At 42.9% G+C, this 27425-nt stretch overlaps 1 protein-coding gene across 2 annotated transcripts; it reads right to left on the bottom strand.

Annotated features, from left to right (window-relative positions):
- Window positions 1-13906: 13906 nt before the first annotated feature.
- sec31b (SEC31 homolog B, COPII coat complex component) lies at window positions 13907-27315 on the bottom strand. Of its 2 annotated transcripts, XM_056297762.1 has the most exons (27): window positions 27199-27315; window positions 26368-26476; window positions 26081-26204; window positions 25242-25437; window positions 25017-25112; window positions 24245-24385; window positions 23973-24115; window positions 23772-23871; window positions 23501-23662; window positions 23094-23246; window positions 22749-22979; window positions 22552-22626; window positions 22350-22442; window positions 22118-22235; window positions 21791-21969; window positions 21518-21644; window positions 21220-21365; window positions 19976-20149; window positions 19728-19880; window positions 19369-19561; window positions 18883-19278; window positions 18587-18625; window positions 17448-17506; window positions 16734-16859; window positions 16019-16138; window positions 15813-15884; window positions 13907-15470 (listed from the first exon to the last, which is right to left on the bottom strand). In XM_056297762.1, exons 2-27 carry the CDS (start codon window positions 26444-26446, stop codon window positions 15291-15293), a joined length of 3675 nt encoding a protein of 1224 aa, XP_056153737.1. In that variant the 5' UTR covers window positions 26447-26476; window positions 27199-27315; the 3' UTR covers window positions 13907-15290. The 2 variants fall into 2 exon arrangements, with proteins under 2 accessions (XP_056153737.1, XP_056153738.1); XM_056297763.1 differs by lacking the exon at window positions 18587-18625.
- Window positions 27316-27425: the final 110 nt, after the last annotated feature.

Genomic DNA, 27425 nt, shown 5'->3' with positions numbered 1-27425 from the left:
ATGTATAAGGGAAATAATTCAGAGGGGCACAATTGGTAAACCTGTTTTTGTTTGGAATGATTTATATATATATTTTTTTTTTGGGGGGGGTGCATGGTTATTGCCCAAGAACTATTCTGTTTAAATAAGGTGCGAGAGGCATCTTGGGAACATATTGCACAGGTGTTACCCAGGGAATTATGTAAAAATATAGGCTAAATGTTGATCCTCGTTCATTCTGTCACCACACATGAAACGATGACGCGTGTTTTTTTTTTTTTTGGGGGGGGGATTGTACCTTTAGTCAAACTTTTTGGTATGACCTTAATCTGTTGAACAGAATTAGATGTTCAACTCAAAATTGAGTTCATTTTACTTGGTCTCTGATGAAATGCCTGTCAAGAAAATGTGTCAGTCTTGTTTCTCTATTAGCGAAATTCCACATACATGGCCAGCAAATCTGCAAAACGGAAACCTGTTTTGATGTCTTGCTTAAAATCCTACCTGGACGCGCTAAAATGCTGCACAAAACTCTAAAGCTATAAAAATAGAGCCGTATGTGATGAATCTTACTTTTATATATATATATATATAACGCTGTAAAATTGACCGTCTTGAGATGGCCAAAATTTAATGTCGTCAAAACGGTGCTTTTACAGTCTGCTCCTCTGGGTGGCAGCAGAGTCGTAACCATAACACTTTCAGGTAGTCCATGTTGTTGAAGAATTAAAGCCTCCTACAGAATATCTTTGTATTTTAGTTGGCAATGATGACATATTGTATTGAATTAAGCCAGCTAACCAATTTTGGTTGATCAACTTTTAATTACAAATGAGCCCACTTCTGTAACCCAGACTTCCTGAATTTCCAGTGATGCCCAAGCATTGTAAACCAATGTTAAGGTTATTTCTTATTGTTTGATTGGGATATAGTAGCCTAGGCTATGGACATTTCTTTTTTCCCAATATGACGTAGCATTACCATTGCTGTTCATAGCCTACTGTAGTCCTGTCAACTCAAACAGCATAATGATAAATTTGGCTTTAAAGAGTCTATCTTAGTCTTATTTTCCTGTCTTATTGAAATTGTGTCAACTGGAATGCTTACTGAAACCTGTAATAACCGTTGATGTATCCATGCCTCCGGTCCTATTGAGGTTGGCAATGCAGGAGTATTGGCCAACTGAGAATATAATTGCAGGGAAAGCGTTACAGCACAGACACATGGACCTGCACACGTGTTCACACTTGAAGCTCTTATTCTGTAGACCAACCTGGTCCTTCAACTGCCATGTATAAATGAAGTTAGGGTACATTGAAGTCCAATATGTAACATGTTCTAACTAATGCACATCTAAAAGCTGATTTCTAAGTGAGAAGCTGTCAATGGAACATCTGATAGCTTTAACTGAAAGTGTGTAATCTGTATTCTTCTGGTGAAAGACAATGCAAGGTCAAAGTTTCCACTATAGAGCTTTGTAAATGCAAGAGAGACAGAAAATACAAATCATAGCACATATAGATAGGTACTTTATTGATCTTGGGGAAAATCTGTGCATGCATGTAGGCTATAATAAAAATTAAGGTGAAACGACTACCACCATAATAACAAATGCCACTATACGTGAACTTCCATTATACAAAACAACTATCATAGGCCTATAACTTGCTCCATAATATAAAACAATTACCTCCATTGTAGGCCTATAACGCAACTACCAACATAAGAGTAGGTCTATCATGTTTAGATGACCTGTGGTCATTCACAATGTTTGGGCCCACTTCAACCTTTGTTCCCCCAATTTTGTGCAGGCTAGTGTCAATTTATTGTACTGATGTGTTACATTAGATCTTCTTCAAATGTTCACATTATTGCATAACCAATTTAAGCCCATTTAAGAGTTTTGTTCCTAAATACTGTAACCACCATTTTCAAACATCTATTTCCTTTCCAATTGAATAATTGCTGTAACGATGGTAGCCATTGCATGCTATTTGTTTACATAATGAATGGAACATGGCCAAAAATGTTGCAAATGGATAGTGTTTTGGGATGGAACTTCTCATTTTGTCTCTGAACCAAGGGGTTACTTGAAGCAGCTTGTCATTAAGATCTCATTGAGTTATTGACACCAAGCTGTTGTCCTTGCTTGCAGTTTTCCTCACGCACGATGTAGTGGTGTTGTGTAAAATTAGATTCTGAAAGTTTGTTGTAGTTGTTTTACTCTGTTCAGATTACAATCCATTAGGCTTTAAATCACCTAAGTGGCATAGTGGAACCAGACAAATAGACTCGCGATACAATTTAAGTACCCTGGTGGTTTAAGAAAAAGGAGGGTTTTTGGTGTCACAAATGGTACAAGTACTTGATACATATCCCCTCCCCAAATTAATAAAGGGGTGATACAATTTTCTGGTTAATTTTCTTTCTTTTCTTTTTTTTTAAGAACTGTTTGCCTTTGGTTCCGGGGACATGGCCTCTGACATGTACTCTGTACAGCTGCCCATGTCTTCGACTACTCTTCACAGCACACCTGAAGGTTACCTTTGTGATCATGGAATAAGCAGTTCCTCAACCCTCTGTCCTGTAGATGTCCAGAGCATTTTGTTTAAGCCATTTTGTATTTGGATTATTTATTTTTTGTCGAAATATAACATTCTCTCTTTTAATTTTAGGGAAATTTTTTGCTATTCCAATGAACCATAGACACCATTACCCACTTCCTCTTTCCATTTGCTACCAAACGTCATCACCCAGCATCTTGCCACAGTGCCACCACTCAACACCAGCCAAAACTCCACGGCTATGTCTTCTCCAGGGACCATACAGAACTCGTCTGCTCCACCTGTCCCAAAGCCACCACCACATAGAGGCTCCTCTCCCTCACCTCCCCAAAGCCCAATGCCATACAGAGGCTCCTCTCCCATACTACATACAAATCCCCATTTATAGCGGGTAAGAATAAATATTATTTTGACCACTTACAGATAATGCCATACAGTTGCCCCGGGATCAGTTCACACTCTTGATAAAGATGAAGAAAAGGCCTTGTTATAAAATTAATACAGGAAAATCAAAGGGCCTCAATAATTAGGCACATTAAGGACAAATTCATTTTTTTAACTGTTCTGTAAAGTGTCCTTGAGTGCTCTGAAAGGCACCCACAAATAAAATGTATTATTATTATTACTTCATACAGATAACTGTTGACTGAGTAATCAATTTATAATGTGTTTTTACATCTTTTTATACTACATTGAAGCAGGAAACCTGTGAGGTTCACTAAGTATAAGAATCTGCCAATGAACTTTAACAAAGTAGAACATTATGCAGATATGTTTTCTGTTAACTTCTTTCAAAAGAAATACTCAGGGGTTCACTCTTTTTTTCGTACCGAATAAAGTTATTGTATTGCTCATTTTACATTTTTTTTCATATTATTTTACTATTATATAAAAAAAAATCAAATTTATAAATAAAATGTCATTTATTTTTATCACTTGGCTCCCAAGTAACTGTAGTCCATAATGCAGTTCAGAGAAAAGACACTGGGTGTCCCTATATTGCATAGGGTTAGTTAGTTCTTCAATTTATGGTAGTTGCATTGACTGATGAATAGTTGCAGGTCCTTGTAAATGCACATAATGGAGTGCCCACAAGCACATTTCGTTATGGTTAAGTTTGCCGTCACTCTGTAGGAGAGCAAACAAGGAATGGTAAGTGTTTGAGATGCCCCTCCAGACAACTCTCCACAGTCTCTCTATTCTTTGGTTGTGAGTGGTTCTTCCTCTCAGAGCACTACCTCATTCTGGCCCCCTGAAAACATCCATGAATAAGCAGATTGTATTAATCTCTCCCCCATGATAACAGCAGACTCTTGAGGGCACTCCATATTGGTCGATTGCCTCCACAAAACTCAAAAACTGTGCTGCTCCGATTATTGTTAGCAGCCTTGAGGAAGATCAACAGCCTGCTGTATCCATCTATCCCACCATGTATGACTATTCTCCATCTACAGCAAAGAAGGAGGGAAAACGATTGCTACCATCCTGGTAGGCTATATGAATCAGGGTAACAAAATCATTAAGATAAGAAAATACCTAATTTCGCATAGGCTGCAGCATCCCCGCGACCCTGAGAGCAGGATAAGCAGTTTGGATAATGGATGGATGGATTATTATGTTATTTCACATCATTTCTCAGACACTCTTTACCCGACTGATATGCAAGGAGACAGTTATCTGTTATGAGCATGGTTCTCATCCATTTCTCCATTTCAACCTCAGAAAGTGAAAAATACAATTCATTACACTAGTAAACTTGATACTTTGATTGCTCTGTAAGTAAAATCATTTGACAGTAAACTGATATTTAAAGATAATAGCCTGATAAGTGTGACACCGGTGTTTCCCCCTACAATTTTTCTGATCGTGTGAAATCTTAGCAGCGGCGCTCATAGGGGAAACACTGGACGCTGTGTGACACTCTTCTTTCCAATAGCCTTAATCACAGGGATATAAAGTAGGATGAATTCAAGTAAAACATGCTTAGCCATCTTTCTGAAAAACACAGGGCTTACCTACCTTTCCTAGCCTGTCTGTAGCCATCCTGTTAGGATGTTGCTTGTAGCGTCCCTTTAAGCAAGTCTATGCCAAATAACGGTTAAGTCAGCAGTTACACAATTTGCAACCAGTTTGGACACCTTTTTACCACTTCACCGCTGCGTATTAGCTAAAATAAAAATATTGGTGTACACAACCCCCAGCGTCGCTATAATATCCAACACATTACATTACATTACATTACATTACAGTCATTTAGCCGACGCTTTTATCCAAAGCGACTTACAATAAGTGCGTTTAACATAGGAAATCAGGAGAACTACTAGTCATCAGAGGTCACAAGTGCATCTTCTCTCTAAACAAGCATCTAAGAGCAAAACCAGTGCTAAAATAAAAGCACGAGAAAGAGTTTTTTTTAATGAGTGAATACAATAAGTGCTATGAGCAAATAACAGGGTAGTAGTTCTTGAAAAGGTGAGTTTTCAGCCTTGATGGGCAGCCACTCCGCTGTCCTGACATCAGTGGGGAGTTCATTCCACCACTGTGGGGCCAGGACAGAAAAGAGCCGTGACCGGGTCAATCGGCAGCAGGGGTCTCTGAGCGACGGGGCAACCAGGCGTCCCGAGGCAGCAGAGCGAAGTGGTCGGGCGGGGGGGGGTAGGGCTTGACCATGGCCTGGACATAAGAAGGAGCTGTTCCTTTCACTGCCCTGTAGGCTAGCACCAGAGTCTTAAACTGGATGTGAGCAGCTACTGGGAGCCAGTGTAGGGACATGAGAAGGGGAGTTGTGTGGGAGAACTTAGGGCGGTTGTGTGGGAGAACTTAGGGCGGTTCAGAGTTATAAAAACAGCTGGGAGGAATCTCGTTACCTTAGCCATTGCTTCACAATTCATTTTGATACGCCCAAGAGATCCACAACCTGTGTGGTAGTGAAGTTGAATTCTTGTGGAAAGTGCAGTTGTTCCCCTTATTGTGAATTGTGGATGACCAGTTTAACCCCTGATCAGTGGAGCCTGATAAACCCTGGCCACCTATAAAAAGAAGAGGAAAGAAAGAAGACTGCTGGAACTATTCACAACGGACCTCAGCTAAATGATCCAAACATGAAATTATCGAAATGAATAAGCCTAACAGTTGGCTCAGTTAAATACCTATCTTAATTTAAACTAGGACACGTGATGAGATGGAAGATGGCACCGTACTATGGTGACTTGCTACGAGCTGCTCTCACCTTGTGGGTTGTTTTCATATTGTATGTACCTTTTGTTGCATAATTACCTATGATTGTCGCACCTTACATAGTTGTTATTGTGTATATAATGTATGAATTCATTGTGTATATAGTATATCTAGGTCTGTAGTGTTGTCTTTTTTTATTGGGATGGTGTGTCCTTGTGTCCGTTGTGTTGAGGCAGGGAGAGCCAGAGCACAAGAATTTCATTGTATTCAATACACATGACAATAAAATGAAACTTATTTATTAATTTGCCTAGCTAACGCTAACCTTGCTGCTGAGTCGATGTTTGCATCTCCTGGAGAAACTCAGAAATGGGTTCCAGCATATCATCAGCAGTTTAAGGCTCCAGCAATCGACCCCGGGCCCAAACAATACTTGTGGCCGTCGTTTCCATCCTATGACGTTAACATAAAATGAGTGTAAACAAAACAATAAAACATAATCCGTTAAATCAACACTATATAGTTAGCTAGGTAATGTTAGCTAGACAGATATTAGTATAGGCCTACAGTAAACTAGCTTACCTTGTAAATAATCAGAATCAGCTTTATTGGTCAGCTGTGCCTATGCACATGAGGAATTTGTCTCCAGCACACAGCAGCTTCTAGCACTTGCAAACTCACACACACACACAAAAGAAAAATAACGAAAAAAGGAGAAAAAACCCCCCCAAGAAATAAATGGAAAAACAGGACATTGGAGGCAAGTTTGTATGCACAACAGGTATGTCACTACTATACAGAGTTTTGTTATGGTTGAGTAATCAGCAACTTATGCCCATATGTTACACCATGTTGCTTATATACTATATTGCCCATACACTATACCATACACCATACCACAACTCCACAACCTATCATGCCCATATACAATGCTATATACTCCTTCTATATTACACTATATTATCTTATTTACCAGGAGTATACACTATATCATCTACCAGCCACCTCACTACTACATAGTACTATATATTGTATACTTATGTCACAACTACAACAACAGCAATAATCAGTATACAGCAGTTGAATATGCATTTAAAATTGTACATTGTGTTGCACAAACATTGTATTACACATCTGGTTTGAGGAGGTAGTGCACATCGTAGATATATAGGTGAGACATCTTGACCAGAAGGGGCTGTTTACAAAGTGTCATATTTACGTAGTAAGTGTCCATTATTGCACCATGCTATTAAGTGGTCATGAGAGAGATGGCCTGTGGGAAAAAAACTGTTCATATGTCTGGTGGTTTTGGTGCACATTGCTCTGTAGTGCTTGCCAGAGGGTAGGAGTTCAAACAGAATGTGACCTGGGTGTGGAGGGTCTGTGCTGATTCTTCCCACCCATTTCCGGGCTCTAGAGGTGTACAAGTCCTGCAGGGTGGGCAGGGGAGTGCCAATGATTTTTTTTCTGCTGTCCTTACTGTTCTCTGCAGTCTGTTCCTATCCTGTTTTGTTGCTGCTCCAAATCAGACTGTGATGGGCATGCGCAAGACATGCAATGACTGCGGTGTAGAACTGGCTCAACAGCTCCTTTGGCAGACCAAATTTTCTCAATTGCCACAGAAAGAACATCCTCTGCTGGGCCTTTTTGAGAATGGAGTTGATGTTGGTCCCCCACCTCAGGACTTTGGAAATGGTAGTTCTCAGAAACGGTCTCCATGGTTAACACTGGGCTTTTGAATATTAGGGGGGGGGGCAGTGCTGAGGGGTGTCTCCTGAAGTCCATTTTCATCTCCAGTCTTGAGCATGTTCATCTCCAAGTTGTTCTGACTACCAGGGCAACAGCCGCTCAACCTCGTCAGACTTGTCGCCATCCTGGATGAGTCTGATGCCTGTAGTGTCATCTGCAAACTTCAGTTGTTTAACAGCTGGGTCCTTGAAGGTGCAGTCATTGGTGTAATAGTGGGGGAGGACACATCCCTGGGGGGCACCAGTGCTGACTGTCCGTATATCAGAGGTGACTTCCCCCAGCCTCACCTGCCATTTCCTGCCTGTCAGGAAGCTGGTAATCCACTGAAAGATGATGGGGATATAGTGAGTTGGGAGAGTTTGGAGGAGAGTATTTCTGGAATGATGGTATTGAACGCCAAGCTGAAGTCCACAAACAGGATTCTTGCACATGTCGCTGGGCAGTCAAGGTGTTGTAGGATGTAGTGCAATCCCATGTTGACTGCATCATCCACTGACCTGTTTGCCTGGTGGGCAAACTGTATGGGCTCCAGCAGGAGTCCTGTGACATTTATCAGGTGGGCCAACACCAGTTCTTTGAAGGTCTTCATGACCACAGACGTCAAGAGTGACAGGTCTGTAGTCATTCAGTCCTGTGATGGAGGGTTTCTTTGGGACCAGGATGATGGTGGAGCATTTGAGTAGAAGGGGACTTCACACAGCTCTAGGCATCTGTTGAAGATCTGCATGAAGATTGGAGCCAGTTGGTCAGCAGAGGCTTTAAAACAGGATGGGGAGACACCATCTGGATCCGGTGCTTTCCTGGTCTTCTGTCTCTGGAAAAGCCAGCTCACATCCTCTACATGTATCTTGAGTGCAGCCTGAGTATCAGGGGGGGAGAGTAGGGGGGGTGCCAGAGGTATGATGGGGGCTGTTGTCTTTGGGCTGGAGTGGGTGAAGGGTGTGGATTTGTCTCTCTCAAACCTGCAGACAAAACCTGCAGAAGACATTCAAGTCGTCAGCCAGGTCTTTGTTTGCCTCAGCATGGGGAGATGGTCTTCTATAGTTTGTGATATCTTGCAGGCCCCTCTACACTGACATAGCATTGTTGCCTGAAAACCTGTTTTTCAGTGTAGTTTCTTTCAGAAACTCTGATGTCCTTTGTCAGTGAATTTTAGGCCTGTTTGTACAGTGCTCTATCCTCACTGCAGTAGGCATTCAGCTTGGCCTGCACCCAGCTTGGCTTGTTATTTTGTTATTGTTGTATGTGCAGAAGGTCTTGGTAGGCACACACATGTCTTAACAAAAGTTGATTTAAGGTTGCCAGTTGCAGCTTCAAATACACTTCAATCGGTGCGGTCAAAACAGTCCTGCAAGTCAAAACAGCTCTGCTGTTCCTGCAGGACTGTTTTGGACTGTTCTTGCCTCACTGGTCCATTTCTTCACTGTTTTAACCACAGGCCTTGCAGATTTTAGTTTCTGCCTGAAGGTGGGAATAAGATGAACCAAGCAGTGATCAGAGTGCCCCAAAGCTGCCTGGGGAACAGAGCGATATGCATCTTTAAGAATTGTGTAGCAGTGGTTCAGTGTGTTATTTTCCCTGGTGGGACAATTAACATGCTCTCTGTATTTTGGTAGTTCATGGTTTAATTTTGCTCTTTTTAAATCCCCAAGGATTATGAAAAGTGAGTCCGTATGTTTTTGTTCCAAGCTGGTAAACTGATCAACCAGGGTTTGCAGTACGCCATTCATGCTGGCCTAGGGTAGGATGTAAACACCGACTAGGATGAAGGATGAAAACTCCCATGGTGAATAAAATGGCTTGCAGTTTATGAACAATGACTCCAAGCTCGGGCTGCAGTATTTACTTCACACAGCAAATGTGTACACCAACCTTCATAGTACATTCCTCCACCCTTGGCTTTCCCCGATAGAGCCTTTACGTGAGCCACTCAGTATACGTGGAATCCTGGTAGATGTAATCCGCTGTTGGGATGGATTCGCTGAGCCAGGTTTCAGTGAAACAAAGGGCAGCAGATCGTGCAGTCTTTGTTTGTCCTGTTGAGGAGAAGAAGCTTGTCCATTTTGTTTGGCATGGAGCAGAGATTCGCCAGGTGACTCGTTGGGAGTGCAGATCGAAATTCCCGCTGTCACAGCCTCACCAGTGCACTGGTGGGCTTCCCCTGTCTGCATTGCCTCCATCCACAGAGAGCAGCTGTTCCTCCAACTAAGATCTCCAAAAAACTTTATGGGTTTGGGAAAGCTGGTGAAAAACTGTCTTCAGTCGACTGACAAGTTGGCTGTGTCAAGCCCTCAGTGGATTGTTGCAGACTTGCAGTACAGTACGAGACCCTCAGGTGGGGCAGTGCTCGACAGTTGGACTGCTGTTGTGGTGCAGTATGGTACAAGACCCTCAGAGGGAGCAGTACTTCACCGTTGGACTGCTGTCATGTGGGGTGTTGTGTTGTTTGGTGTCTGACTAGTATCAGTCAGGCCCAGCTGGGTGTACATTCATCTCTAACAGCCTTCGCGTTAAGTATGAACAAATACCGAAGCCTGTTAGAGGGCGGAGCCCATACAACATAGAAATAGTAGTTGCCCCGGTGTTCTATGAGTATGCTGGGGTGTTCTAGGTGGTTGGGCGCTATGTCTCCTACCACTTGATTGAGGGAGGGTGAGGGAAAAGATCTGTCTCAGGTGCTGAGGCGGAGCCTCGAAGGGGTAAACCAATAGCGAAGCCCGTCAGAGGACTACGCACATACTCATAGAACTGGAGTTACATCCAGGGTAACTACTATTTTCCCACCATTCCCTCCAGGACCGTGGTAAAGGGTAAGGATGCAGTTTTTACAAGACGCTGACATAGGGACTATGTCAGCTGCATTGGTAGAGATGTAATGACATGTAAATATGACAAATCATAAGACTGCGGTCACAGACTACATAAATTGCTCATTAACAGCATAACAGCATTTTTACACGCTTTCAAATGTGCATAGTTGCTTACATACCAGTGATGAAATGTTCGTGGCGGTATGCAAATATATGCAAATTTAAGGAACATCATTGGCTGAAGCACTTAAAAATGCGTTGACGCTGGCAAAAGTGCCTTTTTTTTTACATGTACTTTTTTGGTGTATGGTGAGTTGTATGAGAGGTTAGCGTTGTATGAGAGGACTTGTACCGATTGGCTAGACAGAGGGACTGAGCTGGGAAGGATGTGCAGCAGGTTAGGGCAATCAAGGATAGAGATGGACGTGCTGACAAGCGAGGAGAGTGTGCTGAGAAGGGGGAAGGACTACTTTGAGGGGCTGATGAATGAAGAAAATGAGAGAGAGAAGGTTGGATGATGTGGGGATAGTGAATCAGGAAGGAAGTGAAGGCAGCTATGAAGAGGATGAAGAGTGGAAAGGCAGTTGGTCCAGATGACATACCTGTGGAGGCATGGAGATGTTTAGGAGAGATGGCAGTGGGGTTTTTAACTAGATTGTTTAACACAATCTTGGAAAGTGAGAGGATGCCTGAGGAGTGGAGAAGAAGCATACTGGTACCAATTTTCAAGAACAAGGGCGATGTGCAGAACTGTAGCAACTACAGGGGTATAAAGTTGATCAGCCACGGCATGAAGATATGGGAAAGAGTAATAGAAGCTAGGTTAAGAGGAGAGGTGATGATTAGCGAGTGGCAGTATGGTTTCATGCCATGAAAGAGCACTTCAGGTGTGATGTTTCCTTTGAGAATGTTGGAGAAGTATAGAGAAGACCAGAAGGAGTTACATTGTGTCTTTGTAGATTTAGAGAAAGAATACGACAGGGTGCCGAGAGAGGAGGTGTGGTATTGTATGAGGAAGTCAGGGGTTGCAGAGAAGTATGTAGGAGTGGTGCTGGATATGTATGAGGGCAGTGTGACAGTGGTGAGGTGTGTGGCTGGAATGACAGATGGGTTCAAGGTGGAGGTGGGATTACATCGAGGATCGGCTCTGAGCCCTTTCTTGTTTGCAATGGTGATGGACAGGTTGATGGACGAGATCAGGCAGGAGTCTCCGTGGACTATGATGTTTGTGGATGACATTGTGAGCTGTAGCGAGAGTAGGGGGCAGGTTGAGGAGGGCCTGGAGAGGTGGAGGTATGCACTGGAGAGAAGAGGAATGAAAGTCAGTAGGAGCAAGACAGAATACCTATGCGTGAATGAGAGGGAGGACAGTGGAATGGTCAGGATGCAAGTAGAGGTGCCAAAGGTTTGTGAGTTTATCGGGTCGACTGTCCAAAGTAACGGGGAAAAGAGGTGAAGAAGAGAGTGCAGGCAGGGTGGAGTGGGTGGAGAAGAGTGTCAGGAGTGATTTTTGACAGAAGGGTACCAGCAAGGGTTAAAGGAAATGCTTATAAGATGATTGTGAGACCAGTTATGTTATATGGTTTGGAGACAGTGGCACTGACCAAAAGACAGGAGGTGGAGCTGGAGGTGGCAGAATTGAAGCTGCTAAGTTTTTCATTGGGAGTGACAAAGGACAGGATTAGGAACGAGTATATTAGAGGGACCGCTCAGGGTGGGTGGTTTGGAGACAAAGCAAGATAGGCAAGATTAAGATGGCTTGGACATGTGTGGAGGAGAGATGCTGGGTATATTGGGAGAAGGATGTTGAATATGGAGCTGCCAGGGAAGAGGAAAAGAGGAAGGAAAAAGAGGAGGTTTATGGATGTGGTGAGGGAGGACATGCAGGTGGCTGGTGTGGCAGAGGATGATGCAGAGGACAGGAAGAAATGGAAATGGAAATCCTCTGTGGCGACCCCTAACGGGAGGAGCCAAAAGTAGTAGTAGTAGTAGTAGTAGAGGTAAAAATGATTGCGTGTACAAGTCTTTTGCAATGTGCATTCAGGCCCAAAGGCCTGCCATAGAATGCCTCCCGACATTGGTGCATTAATAACACCGCTAACTTGCTCTGAGGATATTAACAAACATGGCATGGAGCAGGATGCTACGGTGCCTCTAAATCTACATACCGGCTTTAGAATCAAAATCAGAATCAAGTTTATCGGCCATGGAGGTTTGCACTACATGGAATTTGACTCCGGTTTCGTGGCTCTCTCAGTGTACTTAACATAGAATAACAACACAACAGTCTTCAGATATATACACAATGATTGACTTATACAGGTGAAATAAGAGTTGATAAGGAGCAATGGCGCAGAGGATATACCAGAGATGCTGAAATAGATGTTAACAGGTTACTTACACACATGCCTGAGGTAGATGGACATGGCAGAGTGTACCATTATACTCTACTGTACAATGTACAGTACAGTATGTACAAAATGGTTGGATTTATTTGACAATGTTAAGTGTTCATTTGAAAGACAGCCCACGGAAAGAAACCGTTTTTATATCTGGTTGTTTTGGGGTACAGTGCTCTGTAGCGCCTACCAGAGGGGAGGAATTGGAACAGGTTGTGACCAGGTTGTGATGGGTCTGCAGTGATGTTGCCTTCCCGTTTCCTGACTCTGGAGGTGTGTAAGTCCCGAATGGAGGGCAGGTTGGCACCAAGGATTTTCTCTGCAGACCTAACTGTCCGTTGTAGTCTGTCCCTGTCCTGTTTGGTGGCCGATCCAAACCAGACAGTGATGGATGTGCAGAGGACAGACTGGATTATCGCAGTGTAGAACTGAATCAACAGTTGCTGAGGCAGATTGAGCTTCTTGAGCAGGCAGAGAAAGTACATCCTCTGCTGGGCCTTTTTGATGACTGTCTATGTTGGATGCCCACCATTGGTTCTGGGAGATTGTGGGACCCAGAAATCTGTAGGTTTTCACCGTAGACACCGTGCTGTTGATTATGGCGAGGGGGGTCAGTGTTGGAGGGGGTGGGGGGTGGGGTGGGTTCCTCCTGAAGTCCACTGTCATCTCCACTGTTTTGAGCTTGTTCTGCTCCAGGTTATGGCCATGCGGAATACCTCTCAATAGTGGTGAATTGGCAACTAACACTATGGTGGCACCGAACGTGATAGTTAACATTAGTAACTGTCGACACAATTTGACCCGTTCCAGATTTCATGCCCGTATATATCTCTCCTTCTCGTTTCCTCCCCTGTGGCGCTGCCTCCAGCCCAGGCTCCAGGTGTCTTTTCCTTTTTCGTCCTGCCACGATGACGTCATCTTCCTCTTTTGGAGGATTGTGTATCTCTTCCTCTAAGGACTGGAACAGTTGCGGCAGCAAGGCTGGGGACGGGAAGGTCCCCACATCTATTTGCTGATTTGGTGGACACATGGGTGGTATTAGTTGTCTTTACTGTACCTGGCCAGGGATTAGAGTGAAATTAATGTAAAATTAAACTGGCAGATTTACAGAAATGTTTGTCAATGTGCACCGTCACTGTGAAACTAACCTGAAATAACTAGACTACCTAATATGAATCAAATGCACATGAAGATTAGGGAACTCGAGCCAACGAAACTCGGTTTGGGTACTTTGGAATGAGATTTTATTTGAAAAAGGATATACAGAAAATGATAAAACTAAGCAACATGGATTGTATAAATATCTGTGCAACCGAAATGGAGCACCGAGGCACTTCAATGCCTTCTGCTGCCATATGATATATTTCTGTACAGACTCCCTCCAAAGTCTAATGAATCTCAATATACCACATTTTCCTCATAATTCATTTTCTATCATCCCTCAAGTTTTCTCTGATTTTGTATTTATTGTAGGCTATGTTCTAAGCTAAATGTACAATCAAAAAGGATTTACCAGGAATTTAGAATTTCAAAAAAGGAGCTGGGGAGGCGGATGGCTGTGTAAACACACATGACTACATAGAGGAGTGGTTGACTTAACACGGGCTGGAGTCAGATCTTGAGCAACTCAACAGACTTTCTTCACGAGCTGCTGTGGCAACTTAGCAGTCAGAGTAATGCACGAGTAGTACTAAACAATGGAAGCATGCAGACTAAAGATGGTGTGAAGCAAACGCAGAGAAATAAAAGTTCGGTCACACAAGCCACCAGGCAGTAGCGCTGTGCTTGGAAGATTTAAAACAAATCCAGCAACTTGACTAAGATCAATGAATTACATTCTGTTGTAGTGCTTTGGCCCAAAAACCCCAAATGGCACAATTAACAGGACAAAAATTAAGTGCAGAGTCCAAGTTCATCATACGGTACATACAATATGTTTAAAAGTTATTCTTTGATTATCCAAAGGTCATGAACCTGCTGCATGGCTCGTGCTCCGTACAGAGCGACGCGTCGAAGGAGCACTTTAGTTTTCTGTCTCACAAAAAGTGCGCCAACAGACCCAAGTTTCATAATTGCATGCCATTTAGTCTCACCTCGGATACAGTAGGTGTTGGTTCCAAATAATTCTCATCATACAGTACCACGGTCACAGTATTGCATGAAAATCCGATTTGTTCAGAGGAAATCAATTACTGCTCAAGTGAGACGAAGCTCACTTTGTATATGGTGTAGGGTTGACTTGTGTGTGCCCACTTGCACCAGCGCACCCTTGATTCATATGCTGTAGCATTACTGCTTCACATTTTACATCAACATTCCCACATTCAAAATTTCACAAAGATCATTACTTTCAGAAAACATTCATGTTATTGTAAATTACCATGTTAACAACATTTCTCTCCCGGGATATTCTTCCTTATCAGCCAAGTCAGCGGAGTCCTTTGAAAGGAAGTAGGTTACATGGGCAATACCACATTTTGCAATGTTATCGGTAATCACTATTATCAAAGCACATCATTAGCTCAAAAAAGAAATAAATAAATGTATATATATATATTTAACAATGTGATCCATAACACTGAAGTCTTGTGTTCATCTTGGGGCTTAGGGGGTCAGACTCCCAGCTTGTTGGCGATGGTCATGACCACTTTGAGGATAGGCATGAATGCGGAGATCTCGCTGAAGTTGCTGCTGCTGACCACCTGGGTGTGGACCTCCAGACCATGCTGGTAGTTCTGGCTGGCCACACAGCGGCTGATCTCATGTAGCCCCGCTAGGATATTGTGAGAGAGCTGGAGGATGGGTGAAAAGATAGTATGGAATGTTACTGTGGGATCCACATTAACAGCCATGTTTCTAACATAACGGTTTTGTTCTGACAAAATGGTGGACTTTTACCTCAACATTTAACAGGTGCAATTTACATCTGGGGAACTATCACAGCTATATACTTTTCAATACCAACCGTTTGCTCAATTATGTTTGTGAATTAGAAAGTAAACTAGAGAATGGTGGCATTTGCATGTCTTATAGGTGGAAAAATGAAAGAACCCTGCGTTCTCCAGAAGCCCCTTACCCCCCATTACTAAACGCTGTTGATGAAGTACGTTGCTCAGTATGCAACAATTCCTTACCGACTGGTCTCTTAGCTTGTCATAGAGGTATCCTAGACGTTTAGCTGCATCATCAAGTTTTCTTTTGGTTTGCTACAAAGGAAATATTTCTGTCATTTCATATTCAATATAATACCAAACCTTCCCTCTGAGTCTATGTAATATATTTATTGCCATTATTTCACAAGCTGAATGACACAATAGTGTGGGATGGCTGAGAGACTTACCGGGTCTCCCGCAGCAAGCTGGCAGCGCTGCACCAGGCTGTCAAAGGTGGTTTTCAGCACCATGTGTTCAGAAGGGATCTCTCTCTGCTCCACCCTCTCTGCTGGTAGCTGTTGCAGAAGCTGTGGAAAGAAACACAGTTCTCCAGTGTAGGCCTGTTCTCTGAGTTTTAGAGCACATGAGTATAGAGGAGTACACAATAAATGTATTATCTGTTGTCAGCTGACTATACTGCATTCAAGAAAGTAACCTTACATTAAAAAGTCTGTATACAACAACACCTGAAAAGAAATTTAATATATACTGAAGTGTAAGAATGTGCAAGAATCAGGATTTTTGTACTATTCGGTGACAGGTGGTAAACACTGTCATATATGATTTAATAATTTTACATTGTGGGAGTGCAGGAATGAGGAGACGGAGAGATCGAGTCGAGTCAATCCCGTTTACTTGCCACACAAAATAACACCAATACAGCTCAATCTCTCGTGGCAACCAGCTAACCGCTAGGCTGCTGCAAACATGGCTCACCCGGAAACTCTAAGCAGTGCCTACATCAGCACTCTGAGTGTCTGCCTTAAAGGAGCAGCAGCCCCTGGTGAATCTACCCTCATTTGTGTATCACCGCAACATCCCAATTGGCACTCGTAACACCTACTTAAATGTGTTTGTGAAGCATATTAATGTGTAGTAGTATGAAAACGGTCTGACACTGACCTGCACACTGGGCTCCTGAGGGGCTCCAGGTGGGACTTGGGCATGGTCGCGGGGCTGAGGCGTCTCTACTGGGAAGCCCATCACAGGAGCAGTGATGGGAGCTGGTGGAGTGTAGTTATCAGGAACCTGTATTTTGGTAAACAGTACAGTACATTCATACAGTAAGAAGAGGATTACAAAAGGGCATTACACCTTTCTGGTGAATGAACTGTAACCTTGTTTTACTAAACTACTGCAAAGGTTAGCGTGCATGACAATTTTTATAACATTCTCAAACACACAAATTAATAATGCAATCACTTGTTTAATGTATAAGAATTGTTTGTGATTTCTCACTAACCCAATAAGAAGAATGAATCATAGGTTAGGTTATAAAATTGAGCAATTGTATTTCTGAAATTATAATCAGCTCTACTTAACAGGTGCACGTTAGAGTACATACACCACATTTTTTTAAGTAGCCATCTCATCCATTATTGATAACTCAAAACAGAATTCTTATCTTTTCTGACATTGTGTACAGTTTAACCACCCATTGGGTAAACTTACATCTCATCAAGCTGCTATATTTATTAAAACTTCAAGCCCTGCTCGAGGTGAGGACAACAAGAAAACACTAAACACAAGTCTTAGATTTGGAAATCCTCCTCAAGTCTTTCCTAACAAGGAGACTGGGGTAAATAGAGCTTGTAAAAGTAACAGAGGCAGAAGTACCTTCTTCTTCCTGGGTCCACCTCGTACTGCTGGGGGGTCGTTCCATCCTTCCTGAGCTCCTGCAGCAGAACGTATTCAGAGTTAGCAACAGCTTAAGCCGCAGGGGCTTTTACGAACACGCATTTTCCCAGCACCATTACTCAAACTCAAACAGCCAAAGCCTTGAGCCTTTAACAGTCTCTTTGAACCAAGGTTAGTCTACATGGCGAAAGCACTCGAGAGAAAAAAGCAAATATGGCAGTGGTCAGGCAGAAACAAATACGAATAACTATTCATAAGAAGTTGTTGGTTTACTTTAAATTATTAATAAGTCATCATCACTACCAGGTATTCAGTGGATCTCAGGGCCCCAGACTCCAAAGCATGACTAACTGGTCACATTTTACCAGTGCTAGAGACAAACTGGTTGCTTTCACAGAAATCCTTTGGCTGTCCCTGTAGCAGAGGCCAAACCCAGCCAATTTGATCAAATTTTTACTCATTTTACACTAAAGAAAAAAATACTAAGGCTGGAACATAAAGTATGCCTAATAAAACATTTCATTACCCATTGTAGAAAATTATCTGGGCAGATCAAATTGAAATAATACCATGACAAATTCAAAGTAAACTATCAGCTGACATATTTCAATGGACAACATAAGTCATTGTTGAAGCTCTCTGGGACACAACTGTGATTAAGGGCTATACAAATTAAAGTGACATGACATGAAGCAGTCTCTGGACCAAACTATTGATGTCTTCAAATTATCTCATAATGCTACCAACATTACTAGCTGGTTGCACCAGAAGAAAGAAATGAGCTTGGAGCCCTGGACCCATTATGCTCTTACATATAATTATTTTTATTATTGTCATCAAATAAAGTTATGTATTCATTGGCATTGGTGATAATGCTCAATAAGTGTTTGTATTCATCAAAAGCTGCAGCTACACAATCTTGAATAAAACCTTACAAAAATGTCCAGCCAGTCTTGGATTTTGTCGATTGTCACCATGTGGTTACAGCTAAACTAACATATGAACAAGTAGATCCACACTTAAGCCTCTACATTTCCCTCAAGCGTGTGGCAGCACAAAAGCAAACGCTGCCATACATGTTTTCAGCACACACTTGTATGTATCCCTAAACCTGTCACCTTGATCCTCACACTGGGAACCCAGCCAAGGAAAGTAACCTGAAAGTCAAATAAGGGGGACAGCTGAACAGCAGTGAATGAATATTGGCAAAAAAAACCCAAAAACAAATCTTAGTTTGCAGAATCCCAAATATGTCTATCTATCTCCAAGTATCTAGAAATAACATGTCAAAAGAATCATTTTACTGAAAATCCTTTGTTAAGCACAACTAAAAAAAAGAAGAAAAAAAAGCAAATGGAATGAATATGAGTGTGGTGGTGATTTGCTTTGGAGTACACTCTGCCATGTTGTCTACCTGTGGGAGGAGGAGGGACGGCAGGAGCCGGGAAGGGCTTCACAGCAGGAGCTCCGGGTCCTCCCTGTGGATACCCTGGACCGAGCGGTGGGTATGGGCCAGTTGCCATGGGGGCTGCAGGAGGGCCCTGGTTGTGAGAGCCCCCTGGGTACATGGGGACAGGGGCTCCGGGTTGCGAGCTGACAGGCATGGGGCCTGATGGTAAAGACGTGGAGGGCATGAAGCCCGTTGGTGGGATCCCTGGGCTGGGCATGGCAGGCAGCCCCCCGGGGGCAGATGATGATGGCAGTGGAGGTCCTGATAAGTTAGCTGGTACAGAAGGACCTGGTGGAGGGAAGACGGGGGGCCCACCCATGGGCATGGGTTGAGGTTGGAAAGGCTGATGAGAGGGGAAGCCTGAGAAGGGACACAAATGAGTACAAATTACATTTTAACCAAATCATCTTTCAGCTGCTTTAAGTTGTGAGCAAATAGCTAATGTCAAACCTGAAGCAGGAGCCGGATGCTGTGGGTAGGAAGGTCGTATGCTGAGGCGTGGTGCACTAGATGGTGGTACATGAGAAGTGGGAGGTAGACTAGGCCCAGTGCTAGTAGGAGCAGCTTGCGGTGTAAAAAGTGAGGGCATGGGAGGCTGCCCACCTGGAGCAATTTGTGTAGAAGGGGAAGGCTGGTACTGACCCTTTGGTAACAACAGCAAAAACTGATCTCACTTATATTTTAGTAACAAGAAATGGTCCAACATCCATAATAACAAGGAAAAGACACAAACCGATAATGTGCAAATCAAGTATCTTTACAGCAATGTATTCAATAAACAAAGCTTTGAATGGCTGAGGAATCAATACCATTATTTGTGCATTTTGTGTCGGTGCCTGAGCAACAGGAGCAGGCTTGGCTGTAGATACACTGACTCTGTTGTAGGGGGCAGGAGGCTGCTGTCCAACAGCCACCTCTCCCTGAGCATGGAATAGCCTCTCTCTCAGCATCTTTATCCCGGGCTGGAGAAACAAAAATGTCAACACATAAATATGGGGCTTTTGAGTGTGACTGAAATACGTGCATAGTGGATGAGGTTTGTTGCTCCGCCTCTTACTTGATCTGACTTCTCAGGGAGGTAGGCCATGGCAGCAACAAGGCTTCCCTCTGAAGCCAGTATGCCAGCATAGCAAGTTAGCTTCTCTGCCAAGATGGGACTCTGAACTGCCACCTCGCTGTTGCGGAGACGCTCAATTGACTTGCGCAAAATCATCACCTTCTCTACCAGGTCCTGACAAGCCCACACGAAGATGTAGAAAAACATACACACAAACATACAGCGGTACCACAGGTCAGTGTACAGTTTTTAACAGAATTTATCTGTTACTTGCTGGTTCTCTTGCAAATCTCTTTGGACAAAAGCAAGAAGAATAATTGCATGACATTCATAAACACTTACCAGACACAAACAATACAGTCAATATTCCACCGTACCAACTTTTTGAGAAGGGTTACTGGGAAATGGCAACATTTCAGTAGGTACCTAATTTCTATTCATATGGTTGGTAGTTTTGTCATAAAATATTGTTGATGGTCATCAGCTCACTAAAAAGAGAGTGATGGCACATTAACGCCACTGCAAAGTTACACTTTTATCAACTTTGTAAAGTGCTCCATTTTTTTTTTTTTTTTGCTAGACATGTCACTATTTCAAAGTTCTAAGTATCTTGGTTTGGCTTTATCATTCATGTAAAAACAAAAAAAGGTTGAGCTAGTACAATCCTTCTTGCCAAGTTCCAAAGTAGCTCTTCCCAGCTAGGCTCTTACTCAGTCAAGGTGATGAAATGTCCGCTGAGTTTGAGCCAGCTTTGTCAACCCGGCTGGTATTTCCTGATCCTCTCGCTTCCACCCTTATCTTGAATTACCTGCCAGTTTGTACTGATTTTTTTCCCCAAACATTTACAACTCATCACAATGAAATGCCAGGGAGTGGGGTGGTGAGCGAGGGAACAATCATATTTAAGTGTGGGCCGCTTTGGATGATTTGATTTGACAGGTTGCTGCAGTGATCTGTTTTATGCATCTCTACTCTGTAAAAAACATGGTGAGAGGATCAACTGATACTAGCCAACTTGGCGGGGCTAGTGCCGAGCCGGGTGGAGCTATCTTGGGAATAAGGATAGAATTTGGCTAAATGAGCAAGCACCTAGTTGTGTGTAGTGTATTTTGGATCTTGGTGAGTGGGATTGTACTCCTGCTAAAAATAGGTGCTGGCAATTTGAAGAAGGTGGCATAGCACTGAAAAATATATAAAATTTGATGAATTGCTCAAATGAATTTATATATCAACAAAAGGTATACCTCTAGAATAAGGGGAGAGGAACAGTCTCTCTGCAGAGCCCAGGACTCTACTAGCTTCTCAATGTTTCCAGAACAGATGTAACAGAGGCAGGCCTGAAGGCAACGCTTCTCTGTCCCCTCATCCTCCAAACGGGCTCCCAGGGTGTCTAGCAGGTGGAAAGAATGAAAGAAAAATGAACAGAGGATGAGAGAGTGAATAAGCAGAAAGAATGCAGATATAAAAATGTCAGTCCTCAAGAAAACAAGTACTGCTGAACCTAGCATGGTTCATGTACTGCTGCACTACTGAATGACTTACCACACAGATGAGCAAAATCTTCTGGGTGAGCATAGGTCAGGAGAGCAGCAAGAGCCTCCTTCCAATTGTCCAGTTCGCAGCTCTGTACTATGTCTCCCCAGTTCTGGGTGACCACTGACGATATAAGCTGGGGTAGGGGATAACTGAATTATCTTATACTGGCAATATTCTTATTACCAAAAACCTGTACAAACTGGACCACATTGAATTCAACTTGACAGAACAAGTCAATATGAAATCATCTGAACATTCACAAGATACACATTCTCTTGCCATTGAGACGCTGTTCTTCTGCTTTTCCAGGTATCTCTGTTGGGTCTTCTTGAGCAGCTCCTCTCCTCCACTGATAGACAACAGGATGGCCTCAGCATAGCGGCCATCATTCAGACACAGTTCCACAGCCCCTTCAAAGTTTCCAACCAGCAGCGCCTGACTTATCAGGCCGTCAGTATCTTCAAGAAAACATAAAAGGCATAATCCATCTACCACAAAACAGCAACTGCCATGATATTCATACACAATAAGCCAGAAAGAAAAGATGAATTTACATATCTTAACAATGACCGCTGTGTGTGAATAATTTGGTGATGAGTGTTTTACCTGATGAGACAGGGATCTGGAAGTTGGGCTTTTCCTTAGGGATCTGGCTGAAGAAGTCTGATGGTGAGGCAGAACCAGAGGTTCTGCTGTCACCTGAAGCACTGGCCTCATCAGACCTCTAAGGAAAACAAATGAAATAATTTACAAGATTACAGTGGCAGCAAGGTCTGACAAATGTAAAATGTGGGCAAGACAGATCATAAAAAGTCTGGATGACTATAGGATTACTGACCTCTGTGGAGAGCTGCTGCATCTTTTCAGCCAAATCTTTAGCATCCACTCCAAGTCCGTTAGGCTGCAAATTCTTCCCCAGGCATTTTGAAATCTGAATTGACACAGTATTGATAGAGCCAATAGACTTCACACAAGAAAACCAACCTGCAAGTGTTATATCTTGAATAACTTAGACTGCTAGGTGCAAATTAAGGCAATACCTTTCTATCCAATTCATCTTTGCTGAAACCCAGAAGCCTAAGGAACTTAACACGGGCTTCATCTTCAAAATTGACCTGTAAAATTTAAGTGTTGGATTAGCTTTAAAACAGCAAAAAAAATCCACACAAATGGACTTGGCATGTTTATGGCCTATTTTCTGTGTAAATATGAATGCTAATGATTACATAAGGCCCACCAGAAGGAACTTCCATATGTCCTGCTCCGCATCAGATGGAGCGTTTTGAATTTTGGCCTGGCAGTAGCTGTTAAAAGAGCCTGACTGGAGTGTAGCCTGCAGCTCTTTGGATCGCTGGAGGAACTCGGTCTCTGTGGTGACCTGGCTAACAAAAACTTGTCTGGGAACAGGCTGGGGGCTCTGTCCTGGAGGCACCTTGAGGTTCTCAAAGGTTATAAGTTTCCCACCAAACTGAAACACAAGAAACCAGCAGGTCAGAATGGGATAAACAAGTCACTTAATACATTTATATTAATGTCCTCCTTAGACATGATGCTAAACATATTAAGAGAGTGTCTCACTCACAGCAAAGGAAGCCCCCACTGGCCTGCGCACCCACTTGGGTGGCTTCTTTAGTGGGGGGATTATGGTAGCCTGGGCTGACGGTTGGGGAACTTTAAGGGGAGGGAGCACCTGCCCTGTTCCAAAGGGATCCATCGTGTCAAATGAGGAGGATATCTGTGGAATGCAGGACAAAATGCTAATGAAACAAGTCCAAATGCTCAGAGCATTATCTTTGACACTTCAGACAGTCATTTAACTATCAACAAAATGACAAGTCATACATGTGTCTGTGACAAAATATCATTTATCCAGGTTAATCCATGTACAAAAAGAAGCAGGTTTTACAACCAACTAATCTCGCTGATAAACACGTCGTGGTTTTGAAGAATAAAATGAAATGCGGCCACAAAAGATATGAGAGCCACCACCTTATCAGCGGTGCTTTGCTGCTGGGCTTCCAGGCTCCCTCCCATCACAGAGTAGACACTGATCCTGCCATCAAATGAGGCTGCTGACAGCAGCGATGGATTTCTGGGGCACCATTGGACATCAAAGCACCATTGGTTGGTAGTTGGCAGCTCATAGATGACCTAAAACAAGAGACATGTGAGGTATGCTGGGTATATCTATGACACTGACATAATATTGGATGCAAGGTAACTTGGAACTATAAAAGAATTTGTCTTTAGAGGGGCATACTTCTCCTGTGTTTGGGTTCCAACAGAGGATGCGGTTGTCTTTAGCACTACTCAACAGGAGCTCTGAGTCGGCTTGGCTCCAGGATATGGACAAAATTCCCCTACAAGACAGGGAAAACAAGAAGAACAGAGTGAAGGTTCTGCAGTATTTCTTTAAAACATGAGCCATTATTATTTAGGTGGAAAACTGCTAAGGCCTTACCTTGTGTGGTTCTCAAAGACTTTGAGGGGGGACGTTGCAAAACGCAGGTCCCACATCTGGATGACTGGTAGGCGGTCATCTTCAGAGGCCAACACTAACTGAGTGGCCACATCAGGGTGCCAGAGCATTCCGGAACAGTGCATCTAGTCCACAAATATCCCATAAAATATACCGTATGCCAAAGATTTATTTTGGGGTATAACACTGAATTTTGAAAGCTCAATATAGGTTCCAATGCAAGATGAACAATAGACATTTTTAAAACAACCAACCCTGTTGCTGTGATCACTGATCTTGATGATAGGCTCATTCTTTCGCAGGTCCCAGACAACTGCTTTCCCACTGGGGTTGGAAGAGGCCAGGATGTGCTGAACCTGCCTGTTCCAGGACACAACACTGATATCCTCTGCAGGCTGAAAGGAGAGGACACAGTTAATCAAAATGTACAAACAGACAAAGGTTTGATATTTACATGATGCAACTACAATTTAAAATGCCATACTGACAGTGTTAGCTGTGCACATCTACATTCAGAAGCACTCACTGATGACAATTATTAGAAATGAAAGTGGCAAACCTAACCACACACACCATGTGACTCGCTGGAAAGATTGTTATCATTACAAAACCATGGTGCTAAGTGCTATACACACACCAATCATCTTTACTATATCAAAGAGACCACCCAGTGACATCACATGTTTTTAAAAATTTGGGACATGTCACTCTTATATAAGAAAATGTTCACACGACAGGGCATTATTATGCTCATGAGCCCAAGGCGGCTGAAACACACCACACACCAAGTGGAAACCACAAACAAAATTTTCTTGTGGCTTTCATTCTTACCTCACAAAGCTACAAAGGCAAGGACACAGGAAGACAACTGTTCAACTCAACAACTCCAGTAGAAGAGTATTTTTACTGCTTTGACTCAAAGCAAAAATGGGGGTTATCATTATGTCAGAAGAATCAATCTTTCCCGACAACAAACTTATTCAAAAATCATATTTTATCACAAATGTTAAGACAAAACACAATCACCTGTGTCTTTGCTCCTGGTGTCATTGGATTGCTAAAGTTGTTCAGATCCCAGATATATATCTCTGAATCATTTGCTCCTGATGCAAGGAGATTACTCTGAAAGAGAAAACAATTTAATTGTGTGGAATACAAAACCATTGGGAAAACTAATCAATGAGAAGTACTTCTTTATGTAAGATCACTGAAAAAAACAAAACAAAACAAGTCTTGAACCATAAATATTACCTGAAAAGGGTTGGAATCAAGTGCTCGGACAGGGCCTGTGTGCTTCTCAGACTGTCCAATTACTGAGTCGGTTCCATCAGTAATTATGGCTTCTGGGCTATATACTGTTAATGTGCCATTTTCACTCCCACCAATCAGTCTCCCTCCTGAGCCATCTGCTCCCATTCCAAAATTCACCCATATGATACTATGCAACCTGTAAGTTTGATGGCATGATGGATACAATTACTAGCAAAAAAAAAAAAAGAAAAAGGGATTTAATTCCAAGATGGCGCTATTGACTAAAATCACACATTTTACCTATACACTAGGACTGAGTGCTGGCAGAAAGTTATTTTCTTTGTCTACACATCACTTTCATGCCTCTCAGCATTGATTCCATATAAAAAATATACTCCTTAAAATGGTTTAGGCCAGTGACACTCAGTCCTTTACCAGGGCCATGCATATGCAGGTTGTCATTCCAACCTAACGCCAACTGATTTCACAAATGAGCACATCTTCAACCAGACAGGGAGACCTGATTGGTGAAATCAACAGATGTGGGCTTCACTGGATTGGAATGAAAACCTGCAGACACATGGCCAAACATGACATATGATTGAGTACTAATCAAATTAGGACCCTTTCTTTTATGATTTAAGAGAAGACTGGGAAACTACAATTGCTGTCAAGTGTCTAAAGACAGCTTGATATTCATAAAGGACGATTTCAGTGCCACAGCTGCTAAACTAGTGAAAGCAGCGGGTGAGTTTTTCGGGCGTTAGATGAACAAAACACACATTAACTTAAGTTTGCAACACTGAGTCATTGCGACTGTGTTACATATTTTAGCTCACCTGTTCGAGGTCGGCAATGATCCCTTGATCTTCATGTCAAGAGAAGGATCAGAAAAATCCACCTCAAATATCTCAAGGGCAGCAGTGGTGTTGAAAGAGGCATCCAGCTGTTGTGCTGAAGTGCCTATCCATTGACGCAACAAATCAAAGTAAATTAATAAAGATTGATCAGAGATGTGTAACATATACCTGAAAAGCTCAGTTCATCGTGTGAATGAAAATGACAGTCAGCAAGAGATGCATTGTGTCTTTCAGGCGAGCCATCCAGACTAGAATAGTCCCGCTACCTAATGCCAGGTAAATAGGGTGGTGTGAGACAGGACTCCACGCCGGGTGGGCTGTCCTCTGGATCTCCTTCAGCCTCATCTTCAACTAGCCGTGTGCGACTTCAGAGCCCTGGTAAGAGGAACACACACTCCAGCAAGTCAACAGTGAATTCCTTCACAGGCCATCGTTTTTGAGTACAACGACGGTAATCCTATCCATAAACTCAGTCGAATCGTGCGGCATTACGTCTGACATACACCTCCAATTTTATCCATCTCATGTGTGATGCATCAACATGATGAAACAGGGTGGCACCCATACCGACTCCCACTATGCCCTGAAATTACTAGCTCGGCTAGCTAACCAAGCAGATCATCCACAAAGGCGACGCCACATTAAATGGAAAGACTCACATTAAACTGACAGAAACTGGACTGATCGCAGACTCGCACTGAAGTTATGTCAACGCAAAGCGGCTCCGTTAACAAATCAAAATTACTTCAGCGATGAGCAGTTCTGTTCCGTTCAAACGTACTGAGCAGCACTTACTAGCCGATAGCAAGGCGGAGGACAGGAAGCGGGCGAACTGATCATACCTTCTGTAACACTACTTAATGCAAACATGGAGGAGTGAAACCCGCAAAAGCGGCATCTCGTCATCGTTAAAGCACTGGCCGCTAAGTTCCAGAGAATAGCCGCAAGTACGGGAACGCTGCTGTTAGCTGGGTTAGCTAGCTAAAGTAGCTAATTTACTCAGCCTATTCCACGAATAAGCGACACCCGATTGATCGGACCCGGCAGCTCTGATTTAAAAAAAAAAAATACCCAAAGACTTTTGACAATGTACTCACGTCAGAGTTTTAATTGCAGTGAAATCGGCCTAACCTACTACAAAACGAGGAGCTAGGTAATCGCTAAACCTGCGGCTAAGCCACGGCTTCCGACCAAAGTTCTATGCTGTGTTGTCACTCCTCTACGGTGGCCGACACGGGTTAGCAGGTGGAAATGTGATTTGCGGAGAAAGATTGCATCGCTTCTTTCAAGTTGCTAAATCCAGTTTCCAAACACTGGCATAAAA

The sequence above is a fragment of the Lampris incognitus genome, chromosome 17, assembly GCF_029633865.1.
Source record: "Lampris incognitus isolate fLamInc1 chromosome 17, fLamInc1.hap2, whole genome shotgun sequence".
Taxonomy (NCBI): Eukaryota; Metazoa; Chordata; class Actinopteri; order Lampriformes; family Lampridae; genus Lampris; species Lampris incognitus.
Note: the sequence above shows the minus strand (reverse complement) of the source record. Positions and strands in the feature narration are given on the sequence as shown.